The 14,277-nt window shown below is 40.7% G+C and overlaps 1 protein-coding gene across 2 annotated transcripts in view; it reads left to right on the plus strand.

Annotated features, from left to right (window-relative positions):
• The window catches only part of EIF5B (eukaryotic translation initiation factor 5B), a 372,530-nt gene that overhangs the window by 339,683 nt on the left and 18,570 nt on the right, over window positions 1-14,277 (plus strand). For both annotated transcript variants that reach the window (XM_033950652.1, XM_033950653.1), the window contains exon 22: window positions 1,703-1,841. In XM_033950652.1, coding sequence (XP_033806543.1) covers window positions 1,703-1,841 — 139 coding nt within the window. The remainder of the gene's footprint in view (window positions 1-1,702; window positions 1,842-14,277) is intronic.

Genomic DNA, 14,277 nt, shown 5'->3' on the forward strand with positions numbered 1-14,277 from the left:
ATCATCTGTTGTATTGAAATCTGCATCTCTGCAACTCCCCCTATAAGAAGAGGGTTGTTGATATCATAGTGGTGCACTAATTCTTTTATTTTGATCATAGATTCAAGCTTTCGAAGTTCTGCTGTAGTGTTTTTTTTAACCATCGAGCTGAACAACATAATCACTCCTCTAATGTACGCTTTAAAGGAGTCCCCTGTGACACCCCAACTGGTATCTTCAGGAATATTAAAAAGAAAAAATTCAGTGATAGCTTTTTCCACATGCTCCTTAAATCCATCTTCTGAAAGCAGTGACGAGTTAAATCTCCACTGGATTTTCTACTATGAAGGACAGTTTAGTTCAGTTTTCTCAAACTTGCGGCCCGGGAGCTACATGCAGCCCACCAGGTACTATTTTGAGGCCCTGGGTATGTTTATCATAATCACAAAAGTAAAAAAAACAAAAAACAGTTTCTTGATCATATTTCTCTTTAGCTATAAATTATAATATTATTAAGACTGAGGGCTCCTTTTATCAAGGCGCGCTACGGGGGTTAGCGCGTCGGACATTTCATCACGCGCTAACCCCCGCGGCAAGCCAAAAAAACTAACGCCTCGTCAATGGAGCCTCGTTTGCGGCTAACACGGCAGGCGGTTTAATGCACAGTATTCTGTGCGTTAAACCCCTACCGCACCTTGATAAAAGGAGCCCTTAGCCAAAAGGAAAGATTTATAAACAACAAAGAGTTTTACCTCATGCTAAATTTCTTTAATAAGACATTAACTATTTATTTAATAAGATATTAACTATTTTTCTGAGGCCCTCCAAGTACCTACAAACCCCAAATGTGGCCCTGCAAAGGGTTTGAGTTTGAGACCACTGGTTTAGTTGCACACTGTAGAATGGAAGCTTTGGAGAATGCAGCTAGGTCTAAACATGAGACTTTTGAATTTTCCTATATTGAGACTAGATAATCCTTTAGAGATTTTACTGAGAAAATATTTTTCTGAGGTACTAAAATTTCCCAATTTGAAGGAAATTGGCATCTCTAAATTATATTGTCTTCTGGAAATGTTCTTATGAAACAGGGAGGCCTTCATTTGTTAGAGAAGTCATAAGGTTTATTCTGCTTTTCTTGAATCTTCAAAAGATACTGTATTTTAGAGGACCACACTCCATTTTTTTTCTGAAAGAGTAAAATGATTTCTAAATCTTACTTAAAATTGAAGGATATTTCTTTTTGTTGGCAGAAGATTCAGTTTTCAGATGTGTCAATAACCCAATTAAGGCTCAAGGCCTTATTCCAATTGCAAGCTTGGCCATTTGAATTGGGGGACACTTATCTATTGTTTGTAAATGTTTGATTGTTATTTTGGGAATCTCTGTTTTTTTTTTTTCTTTGAGCCCACTCAGTTGGAGAAGTTCTTAAATCAAGTGATGCAAGAAATATCTGAATTTTGACATTTGTATTTGGATGTGGTACAGTTACATTCCTTATTAGCACAACTCCAGTCAGTTTATTCCTGTTTTGTACTTTGTGAGCTATATAAAAATTCACTTGCTTTCTTATATTTTACTTTTTCTATTATTTTTAGATATGGAACAATATTTTCTGTTCCTTTATAGAATATGTAAATTTAAGAAAAAAATATTGAAAATTGAAATAAAAGTAAAACACTTCATTTTAAAAATGTATTTTCATCCCCCCTCCCCTTTTTTGTAGGCATATAGCAGTATTTCCTTGTAAGATGAGAATACTCCCTCAGTTTGTATTTAATTCTCGGGACCCGATTGTTGTTGGAGTAATTGTAGAAGCAGGCCAGGTGAAGCAAGGAACTCCAATTTGTGTACCTAGCAAAAATGTAAGTAAATATGGTATATTTTTAAGTGTGAAATCTTTAAAAAAAAATCCTATTCTTGATATAATCTTGCTTTGGATATTTTTCTCAACATATACTGTACAGTACATATTGGACTAGATTCTATATATGGTACATAAAAAAATCGGCACTGCTCCCCTCCAAGTTTCCAAGTTTATTCCAGGTTTATTATAAAAATTTGATTAATCGCCTATCACATTTTCTAGGCGATGTACAATTTCATAAGTAATTAAATAGGGGTGACAAATCTAACAAACAATATTCAAAATGAATTAAAACTAATAAATACAAACTTTGCTATACATAGTTTAACTTATACATATAATTTCAAAGCGAGGGAAAAATCATTAAAGGGTTACAATCAATATTAATGTAATAACATTTAAGGAAAGAACAATAGGAAGGGCAACAGATAAAATTTGTATTAATATACAAAGTAAAAGTGGAAAGTAAGCAAGTCTTTGAAATTTATTCATTAAAAGCATCGTTAAAAAGGAAACTCTTGAGTTTGGATTTAAATTTATCTAAGTTCTTTTCCTCTCTAAGAAATAGTGGGAGGTCATTCCAAGATTGGGGAGCTGTTATTGAAAAAATGGTGTGACGCCTTGTATTGATAACTTTCAGAGAGGGCATTGCCAATAAGTGTTGATCCTGTGATCTTAACAGTCTTGAAGTACGATAGGGAATTAAAACTCTAAAAATAAATGCAGGGGTTTTAAATAGTAATGATTTGAATGTAAGCAGACATATTTTAAATAAGATTCGGTGTGCAACTGGAAGCCAATGTGCTTTTTTAAGAAGAGGAGAGACATGATCAAATTGAGCACTACTCTATAAACAGTGCTCAAACTTTAGGTGTAGCCACATGGTGCAAATCCTCATGGCAAAATTAAGTGCAGATCCTACCTTATGATAATAATAATAATTTATTTCTTATATACCGTTCGAAGCGGTTTACTCTAACTACACTTGGAACTCTAAGGAACAATTTCTGTGCCCCTTTTTGAACTCGCATGTAAAATTTAGGTGTGGATTCTATGCCAAAATTTACATACTAATGAAATCCAATTAACACCAATAAATACTTGTTAAGATCCCAGTCCTCAGGTTCAGAAGAGGCAAGAAAAAAAAGGTGTGGCTTTCCGGCAGTGGAGGGTCAGAATTAGAGCATTGCACAGAAGTTGCAAAGACATGCTGCACATTATGCCAATAGAGCTCCTCTATATGTGCTCCATGGAGTTTCTGTGGAGCGATCTTCCTACACTCCTGCCCTGTGCAGAACCGTGCTGTGAGTTCCTATGGTCTCACGAGACTACAACATGAGTTCCTATTGTAGTCTCGTGAAGCCTGTTTAGCGTGCTGCCGGCCCGAAACTCAGGGGTGGGAGATTTCATACTGACACCAGGAAGTATTGCTTCACCGAAAGGGTGGTCGACAATTAGAATAGCCTTCCAATTCAGGTAATTGAGGCCAGCAGCATGCTGGATTTTAAGAGAAAATGGGATAGGCATGTGGGATCGCTTCAAGGAAGAAATTAGGGGGTGGGTTAGTAGAGTGGGCAGACTTGTTGGGCCGGGCCCATTTCTGCCGTCATTTTCTATGTTTCTATGTTTCTAACTGCAGTAGACTTCGACAAACAGGAAAACAAAGAAATACTGCAGAAGTGATGTACTGACCGGATCGGGATCAGCTCATCTTATAGTTGGAACCACATCTACACAATGCTTATTGATCTTAATACAGACTGGTCATTCAGGATATCGCTCCTGCAGTATTTCTTTGTTTTCCATGGAGTTTCTGTGCCTGCTCTAAATTCAAATGCCACCACTGAAAGATTGTGCAAAAGGGGGAGGGAGCAAGAGAGATCAGTTCTCTTCCTGTTGCATACTCCCTAAGAATAACACTACAGAGAATTCTGCATGTGCCCCATGTAGCTTCTATGCCTGCTCCAAATTCAGTCACCATTGTTGAAGGGGACACACAAGAGGGAGAGAGAGTAAGAAGGATCAATTTTCTTTCTTGTCAGTTGCTGCAATTCCCCCTGTGGGTGTCAAACATACTCCTTTGGGTATATGTATAAGTTGACCATACGTCCTGTTTTCAACGGGACAGTCCCATTATGGGACCGACCGTCTTGTTGTCCCGACCCAACGCTTTGGGACGCCAAAATGTCCCGTTTTCAGGGACAGCGTCCCGAAGCTGTGTGCAGGAACAAGGGACCGGCGATCGCTTCCCCTCCTGCGCTAAAGCCTGCCTCCCTCCTTTCCTCCCTACAGCGCTGAAATGGTCAAGGGGGGCCCGCCAGGTCCAGAATCACCCTCCCTATTCTCAGGGCCAGCATTAGGGGATGGCAAGGGGGCCCCGTGATCCAGGCAGCTCACTTAGCTGCCATCAGCCCTGCCTTCAGCTGCGCCGGTAATGCTAAACTGGACGGTAAAAGCAAAGAGAGACGCCGCAGGACTTTTCCACTTGCCTGCATCACTCTAAGTTCTGCCGCTCTCGAGAGAGGGCAGAGAATGGAAGGGGCAAGACAGAGGGTGAACAGTAGATGGAAGGGGTAGAGAGAGGGGGACAGACACTGAATGGAAGTGTGGAAGAAAGGAGGGACAGACGCTGAATGGAAGTGTAGGGGAGAGGAGGGACAGACGCTGAATGGAAGTGTGGGGGAGAGGAGGGACAGATGCTGAATGGAAGTGTGGGGAGAGGCGGGACAAACACTGAATGGAAGTGTGGGGTTGAGGGGGGCAGACTGAATGGAAGTGGGGGAGAGGGGGAGCAGATACTGGAAGGAAGTGGGGAGGAGAAAGAAAAAAGGGACATGCTGGATTGAAGGAAGAGGATAGAGTTAGATACTGGAAGGGGTGAGGGAAAGAGGTGGCAAGCTATAGGTAGACACAATGAAAGAGGGAAATTGAGGACTGAATAGTAAGAAAGAATTTAGACAGAGGCAGAAAATAAATTGAGAAGGAAGAACAGGAGGAAGGGAGCAGAGAGAGAGATGCCTGAGCAGGGGGGAAGGGGAGGGGGGGTTGTAAGCAGATTAGAAAGACTAGAGAGAGAAAGGCCTGGACCACAGGGGAAAGACAGGAAGCAGATGCAGGACTATGGGAAGTTCAGACAGAGGGGGAGAGACCTTGGGGAAGAACAGGGAGATTTAAGATCATAACAGAGGAGGGAGAGAGAGGGAGACCTGGAACAAAGGTACAAATGAGAACTGACACTGGATCTGGGGAGGGTAAGAGGGAAAAGAGAGAGAGACCTGGACCCAAAGGGGATGGGGCTGGATTGTGAAAGAAATGTTGGATGCGAAAGAAAGAAAGATTGGATGCACAGTCAGAAGGAAGTGCAACCAGAGACTCATGAAATCACCAGACAATAAAGGTAGGAAAAATGATTTTATTTTCAATTTAGTGATCAAAATGTGTCCGTTTTGAGAATTTATATCTGCTGTCTATATTTTGCACTATTTTTTGTCTATTTTTCTATAGTTATTGAGGTGACATTGCATATTTTAAAGTCATTTGCCTTGACATCTTTGAAAAAAATCCGACTCGTAAATAATTAACATTTTCTCTGCGTACAGTGTGCTTTGTGTTTTTTTTATTTTATGTTTACCATTATGAATTAATAAGATATTGTGTGTACATGAAAAATGAATGGAAGAAATTGGGGCGGGGCTAGTGTGGGATTGGGGGTGGGGCTAGGGCGGGATTGGGGACGGGTCTGAATATTAATAGATGTCCCGTTTTGATGAAAAAAAATAAATGGTCACGTTATATATGTACCATGTGTTGGGAAACACTGCACAATACACAAATCTTTCCAAAAATGAAAGATGCTTCTCCAAAGCCTTTATCTTTGTTATTTGTAACCCCACTTTTCACATTGTCTTGCTCCTATCTAGGAAAACTATTCCTTATGGATTAGCCACAGATCAACAAAACTTTCAAAATCCAGCTGTTAAAACTTGTCTTACAAAGAAATATAATCAGGTCACACCTCTGTTGATTGACTAGGTCTGGCTTCCTTTTTCTTACAGAGTAAAATTTAACATTATATTCTGTGTACAATGCCTATTATTGTGACATACCACAGTACTTCTCATTCCCTATATTATATGTAGTCTTCAATCCCAAAATGTTTGCTTTCTACTAATCCCTTTGATATTCCATGATATGCCCTGAACAACCAGGCATTCAGTTTTAGTTTTACTTCACTGCATCACTTTAGAATAAGTTCCCTTCTCTCAAGAGCCAAAACATTTTGCAAGAAATTTTAAGAAGGATTTAAAGAATTTTTGAAGCCATCTTCAATTAGTGGGCATTTGGTCTGTGGAGATGACATTGAAGGTAGATATTTCCTTTGTTAGTCCATTCATTTCAGTCCTAATGATGATTGATTTCTGACTATGCTTTGTCAATAGTTGACATTAAGGGCTCCTTTTACGAAGGCGCGCTAGCGTTTTTAGCGCATGCACCGGATTAGCGTGCGCTATAATGTGCGCTAGCTGAAAAACTACCGCCTGCTCAAGAGGAGGCGGTAGCAGCTAGCGCGGGTGGCATTTTTGCACACTCTATTCCCCGCGTTAAGGCCCTAACTCACCTTCATAAAAGGAGCCCTAAGATATTTTTTGTTTTATTCTAATTTGTATATATTTTATTACTTTGTAGTGTTTTGTTCCTGAAAGGCAGTATACTAAGAACCAATAAACTTAAGCATAAAGTGCTATGAACATTTGAGTAAAGGGAGGTATACAAGCCTAAATAAATATAAATAAATAACTACTATTTATTTCTATAGCGCTGCTAGACATATGCAATGCTGTACATTAAAATATTCAAGAAGACAGTCCCTACTCAGTAGAGCTTACAATCTAAACAAATAGATAAACAGGACAAGTGGGGGGGTAGGGAGTTTTTCAGACATGGATGCTTTACACATACCAGAGAAGTGCTTTTGAATATTGGGTTGAAGACTTTTTTAGCAAAGTAAAATGCAAGTGGAACGACAAGACCATGTACCATGACATGGGCTTGTCATGCCACGGAGGCTTTCATGCATCTAAGAAGCGGACAGATATCAATGGAGATGCCAGACTAATGATGTACCACCCATCTGGGCAGCAGCAGATAGGCAGTGTTGGTGGTGGAGAATTGCGTTTGATGTGACAACATCAAATTTATAATACTGTGCAGAAGAAAGGCCCAGCAATCTATGTCTGTATTTTGCCAAGAAAGCTTGATGATGATGATGATACATGAAGAATTAATGTATAGTGTTGAAAGATGTACTCTTGGTCGGAAGGTATTCACCATGCTTCTAGGGAAGAACTGATAATCACCCAGAGTATGCCCAGTGTTTATGAAACTGATGGATCAAAACTGCCAGGATGTCCTGACGCTGATTTTACTGGACAGAAAAAGGAGATGAGAAGCTATAAAGATATTTGAAACGTACGAAGCATGAACCAAGGAAAATTGGAAATTGTTAAAAATCAAATAGAAAAAAACAAAATTGATTTGATAGGGATCAGTGAACTCAAATGGACAGGATAGGGTCATTTTCAATCACATGTGCATAGAATCTGCTAGTCTGGTCATGAAACATAGGAAAAATGGCATTGCATGGATCTTCAACAATAAGCGTTCAAATACAGTACTAAAGTACAATGTTACACTGGACAACAAATTTTTCCAAACGTTTTGCTTCCTTAAAACAAACTGATGATTATGATAGACCCCTTCAAAATAAACACAAATATAATTTCCCACTGACTGTATCAAGTAGGAATTTTGAGAAACACAATGATATCTTTAATTAACTATAACATATTTTAATGCACAAAGTTTCTGATATGCTGTGATACTTTGCTGTGGCTAAAAGTGTTTTCTTGCTGATTTTCGTTTGTACTCAGTGTCTGGTGCATCTCATTGCAGCGCCCAACAGTAGTCAGCCAGCATTGATGGATTCCAGTTGCTCTGATATCTTTTTTCCATAATGGCAATATCCTGGTGAAGACACTCACCATGTTTGTCGCTGACTGCACCAAGATTTACAGGGAAGAAGTCCCAAGTGTGAATGTATGAAGTGCATCTTCAGTAACAGGTTGCACTTCATGGTTTTGTATGCTCTAAGAAATTTGTCAGTTGAAAATAGTTTGCTGCTCTGTAATTGCCAAGAAAATTCTCAGCGACTTCCTTGAATGCTTTCCAAGTGATTTTCTCTAGCCTGACTAACAGATCTCAAATCTCTCGTCATTGATAACGTGTCTGATCTGTGGACTGACAAAAATGCCTTCTTTAATCTTGGCATCAATTTTTATGAAATTTTTCATCAGTCCAAGCTTTATGTGAAGAGGAGGCAAAAATATCTTTGTTGGGTCAACAAGTGATTCATGTTCCACATTTTTCTGTCCTGGAACCAAATTCTTATGGAGTAGCCAGTTGTTTTGAATATAATGCAACTCCTTAGCATGGCTGACCCATTCATAAATAAAACAGTACTTTTAGTATATCCAAGCTGCATTCTAAGTAGCAGAGCTACTACTTTGAGATCACTGCAAATGTTCGTTGTACTTTGTGTACTGGATATGCTTTAACAGCATTTCCATGTTTTCATGTGTTTCTTTCATGTGTGCAGCATAGCCAATAGGTATCAACGGATAGACATTGCTATTGTGTAACAAAACAGCCTTGAGGCTTAACAGTGATGAATCAATAAAGATGCCACTCCTGTGGGTCATGCGTCCAACCCAAAGCTGGGAACAACCCTTTGCAGATACAGAGGTTTTCAAACTGTGCAAAGAAATTTGTTAAATTGTCTTGGTGGCTTCAAAAGACATAACATTTCGTACCTGGCGAGAGCAAACACCATCCCTGCAGTCTTGAACCCAATAATTCTGCTTTTGAGAAACCTAAGTCCCTGACCAGGTTGTTTAATTATGACTGTGTTATAAGATGAGACTCACCAGACATAAATGGTTCAAAATCAGGATGCTAGGTTGCATAGGGAGAGGTATGGCCAGTAGGAAAAAGGAGGTATCGATGTCTCTGTATAAGACTCTGGTGAGACTTCATTTAGAATATTGTGTATAGTTCTGGAGGCCGCACCTTCAAAAAGATATAAAAAGGATGGAGTCCAGTCTTTCCAATAAGCTGTTAACCTCCCTCCTATTTTGGGGGTTACAGCTACCATCTTGGCATCATAACTGCTTTTCGGGGGCCCCTGTGATTCAGATTCTGGCATACTGGGGACATTTAGCTCCCCTAAATCTCTGCCTTGGGCTCTGGAAGGATATCTGGGCCAAAGAATCTGCTGAATACTGATGAAAGTACCTAGAGCCATGAAAATTATCTCAAGCAGACTTCCTAGGGACCTTTGGTCTGCTTTCTGGTAGAGACTAGGGTTTGCGATCCTGCACACTAGCCATCAGATCGTCCAGCGCTTTATCAAAGAGCAATTGACCCTTGAGAGGCAATTTGCTCAGAGTTGCTTTAAAGGCAGAATCTTATTTAATCTACAGCATTTTATGGGGCTGTTGAATCTTTAATTCTGAGAGAGACTCGGTGATTACCTCTAATAGCTGTCAGATCCTCTCCCAGATCCAGGGTCGCTGTCTCCCAAGCGTGAGGCCGAATCGCCAGACTGGACCCCCATTACTTGAGCATGGCTTTGCTGCAGGGCACAGGCACACTTTAGTGGTAGAAAACTCCAGTGCTGCAGCTGCCAAGACCCCAGAGGGGCTAACGTTAACACAGAATTCAAGTACACTTCGTACATCATGCTGATAAATTCCTGAGCAAACTTCTGACCTAAATAAACACCCTGAGAGCCCCTGTGGAGCTCCTGTGTCTTCTCCTGGGTTTTCCCAGTAATGGTACGACTTTTCTTCACTAGGATCACACAGTCGGCATTTTCCAGCTCTGACCATGATTTCTGACCTGGAACTCAGACTGACTAGGAACCCAAACCATCAGCGAGACTAGGGGAGGTTATACCCATGGCTCCTGCCCCCCCCCCCCCCCAATATGATATGTTTCACATGGAACGTGGATGGTCCCTGACCAGCTAGCCACCATAAATCTGGAATGAATCCAGAGTATCATGGCCTGAGGAGTCCATCTAATCTTTTGAGCAAAATCGAGCTATTTTGAGGCAGATAGAGGCTTTTATTGAAAAATTGGGAAGTCTAAGATGGGTGCGGCAGCAGCAATTTTGGCACTAAAAACAGCATGGGGGAATTATACTGAGGGTCAAAAACCAGCAATTTTAGGATTTTAGGGGTGGGTATCCCTGGCTTATGCCCCAGAACCCTCCTAAAAAAAACCCAAACAATTTTGTTCTGTGGGCTGACTCACGGTGCAGTGCTTGTGCTGGATGTTATAGTGCTTGGGGTTATAGTGTCCGAAGATCTAAAGGCGAAAAAACAGTGTGACAAGGCAGTGGCTGCTGCCAGAAGGATGCTGGGCTGTATAAAGAGAGGCTTAGTCAGTAGAAGGAAGAAGGTGTTGATGCCCATGTACAGGTCATTGGTGAGGCCCCACTTGGAGTATTGTGTTCAGTTTTGGAGACTGTATCTGGCGAAAGACGTAAGAAGACTTGAGGCGGTCCAGAGGAGGGCGACGAAAATGATAGGAGGCTTGTGCCAGAAGACGTATGAGGAGAGACTGGAAGCCCTGAATATGTATACCCTAGAGGAAAGGAGAGACAGGGGAGATATGATTCAGACGTTCAAATACTTGAAGGGTATTAACGTAGAACAAAATCTTTTCCAGAGAAAGGAAAATGGTAAAACCAGAGGACATGTTTCCGATTTGTCCTGTAATGAAATTGTTCTGTCGTGCTTGTTTGTTTTTTGTAAATTTTATATATTGTAATTTTAAACTTATGTTAATCGCTTTGAAATTGATAAAGCGATCAATCAAATATATATTAAACTTGGAAACTTGGACATAATTTGAGGTTGAGGGGTGGTAGATTCAGGGGCAATGTTAGGAAATTCTACTTTACGGAGAGGGTAGTGGATGCCTGGAATGCGCTCCTGAGAGAGGTGGTGGAGAGTAAAACTGTGACTGAGTTCAAAGAAGCGTGGGATGAACACAGAAGATTTAGAATCAGAAAATAATATTAAATATTGAACTAGACCAGTTACTGGCAGACTTGCACGGTCTGTGTCTGTGTATGGCCGTTTGGTGGAGGATGGGCAGGGGAGGGCTTCAATGGCTGGGAGGGTGTAGATGGGCTGGAGTAAGTCTTAACAGAGATTTCGGCAGTTGGAACCCAAGCACAGTACCGGGTAAAGCTTTGGATTCTTGCCCAGAAATAGCTAAGAAGAAAAAATTAAAAAAAAAAAAAAAAAAAAATTTTAATTGAATCAGGTTGGGCAGACTGGATGGACCATTCGGGTCTTTATCTGCCGTCATCTACTATGTTACTATGTCACCTAGGCTGACCTCTGCCTCAGGCAAGCCTGGAAACTGGACTGCTTAGTTTTTGGACTGCCCCTCAGTTTCTCTAGCAAGATTGAGACCTCAGCCCCTTGCACATGCTAGGGGAAGAAAATGCAGTCAGCCCTGATCCTGGAGAACCACCATGGAGCTGTTCGGCCTGCACTCAAGCCCAGGGGCGAGCCTTGTTCCCAAGGGGACTGGTCTCCAAGCTCCTGAACTATTAGTGCAAGGTGGTCAAGTGGGTGCCCTGCAATGCAGGCATCCCCTTGACTACAGACTTAGGACCTGAAAGTTTGTGTTCTTCAGCCAGGAATGTTCCAAGACCGGGAGTCTCTTCAACACTAAAAAGTCTCTCAATCGGATGATAAAACCTCGAAAAGAAAGAAATAAACACAAGCAGAACAGAGGCTCATACCACCTTGTGTGTAGAGAGAATAACTGAAGAGTACAGGACAGCCCAGGGAGAAGGGAGGGATAGTGTAAAAATGCAAATGAGTCTATACAAACACCATGCAGGTGAAGGTGCATAAACCTATTGGTTCAAGACTGATGTTCCTACTAAACTAGAATCTATTTTATCTAAGAAAGTTTATCTGCTTCCAATTAAAAAAACAAAACTATGTTCAATGCAATAAACAAATACTACTACAGTATAATCTCGTTATAACAGACTTCAAGGGACCTGGAAAAACGGTCCGTTATATCCAGAGTCCGTTATATCCAGAGTTTCATTTTTTAAAAACTTTATTTAGGGCAACTTTAAACAACGTAAATCGATGAACAACAGTCACTGCACAAGCATATCAGCAACATCAATACCAAAATCAACAAAACATTGATATGGCACGAAATGATTGCAAACCAGAGCACTGTACTAGAAAGAAAAATACTCTTGACATTTTTTTTCTGGGCTGCATTTTGATACTATATCACCGGCATGCCACGTGCCTTGTAGGCGGAGCCTGCATGTCCGTTATAGCCGAATAAAACTACAGCTAAAAGCGGCTCTGGGGATCAAATTGGCTGACCGTTATATCTGAAAGTCCATTATATGCGAGTCCGCTATATGCGATGATTTTCTGTATGTTTATAATGGCGCACGGCCGGGACCAGCAGACCTAGTCCACTGTAGGTAAGGTTCCATTATAAATTAGTCCGTTATAACGAGATTATACTGTATTACGATCCATTCAATCATGTCTGACTCTTGGATACTCTGTAGGCCAGTCCTTGCCATGCTTCCCTGTTTTCCACGGCTTCTTTCAGTTGCTTGATGTTCATTTCTGTGTCATTCTTGATGGTATCCAACTAACAGGCCTTTGGTCTCCTTGCTTTCTTTTACCACTGACCATTCCAAGTAGCATCTCCTTTTCTACTGAATTCACCCTCATCATATGTCCAAAATAGGTCAGTTTCGGTCTGGTAATCTTGCCTTCCAGGGACAACTCTGGATTTATATGATCAAGGACATCTTTGTTGCTTATCATAGCTGTCTGTAGGATTTGTAGAAGTCTTCTTCAGCAGCACAGTTCAAAGGTGGCTGTTTTTTCTTCTGTCTGCTTTTGTGATCAGTCTTTTGTTTGATGGTCCTTGCACTTCTATATTTGGTCTATGCTTACCATGGCTGCACACCCCAGTGCTAATCGACGCTTGATCTCTGCTGTGGAACCACTGCTGTGTCAGCCACTTCTATTTCTTCATTGTTGATCTTTATGTGGACTTTCTTGGTGGTGGTAGTCATGATTTTGGTGGTCTTGATGTTCAGGTAAAGTCCTATCTTCTCACTTTCTTCTTTCAGCATCAGGATCAACTTCTTGAGGTCCTTTTCACTCTGCCAGCAGGGTAGTATCATCTGCGTATCTCAGATTGCTATTCTATTATGTCCCTTCTAGATTCCATATGCTAGGTCAGTGATGGCTAACCTTTTTGAGCCCGAGTGCCCAAACTGCCGCACAAAACCAAAGAATTTCCTCAAAGTGCCAGCACGTCAATTAAACCTTAATAACAAGATTTTAGTATCTAAAAACTCTTTATAAAGTTGCCTGAATTATGTAACATCATTTTTAAAGGTTGGAATCTTTGTATTGTCAGAGAATCAATTTGATTCACAATCCTTTGGTTTTCATTTCAATTTATTGGCAATTTATAATGTTTTAATGATTTCATTCATGGGCCGAATACACACATACTTTTCTCTGTCGCCGCACTCTTTGACCAAAAGATTTGTAAGTCTGCAACCACGTCAAGGTAGACTCTTTCAGCAGTTCCCCTCCCTCCCCCTTACCTTTGTGGCCAAGTCAAAATGATCTGCCAACAATAAAATTTTAAAAACACAAAGCACGCTGTACGCAGAGAAAATGTTAATTATCATTTATATTCCGTGGGTTTTCAAAGAGGTCAAGGCAGATGACTTTATGCAATAACAACTATACAAAAATAACAACTATACAACTATACAACTCAGTAACAACTATACAAAAATAGACAAATATTCCCCCTCCCTTTTTACTAAACCGCGATAGCAGTTTTTAGTCCAGGGACCTGCGCTGAATGCCCCACGCTGATCTTGAAGCTCATAGGCTCCCTGCGCTAAAAAACGCTATTGCGGTTTAGTAAAAGGGGCCATAGTGCAGCATATATAAATTCTCAAAACGGACACATTTTCATCACTAAATTGAAAATAAAATCATTTTCCTACCTTTGGTAATTTCATCAGTCTCTGGTAGCACTTTATTCTTCTGACTGTGCATCCAATATTTCTTCCCTTTTTTCAGCCTCCTGTATGCTTTCTCTCCTCCAGACCTCATTCCCTCCCCAAACTTTTTCTTTGTTTCACCCTGCCCCCTTCTTTCTTTTTCTCTCTCTCCATACCCCCTTTCATTCTGTATGTCTGTCTTTCTCTCTCTCTCCGTGCCCCATTTTTCTTTGTTTCACCCAGCCCTCTTTCTTTTTTTTTTTTTGGCTCCCTG

This window comes from Geotrypetes seraphini, chromosome 6 (genome assembly GCF_902459505.1).
Source record: "Geotrypetes seraphini chromosome 6, aGeoSer1.1, whole genome shotgun sequence".
Classification (NCBI taxonomy): domain Eukaryota; kingdom Metazoa; phylum Chordata; class Amphibia; order Gymnophiona; family Dermophiidae; genus Geotrypetes; species Geotrypetes seraphini.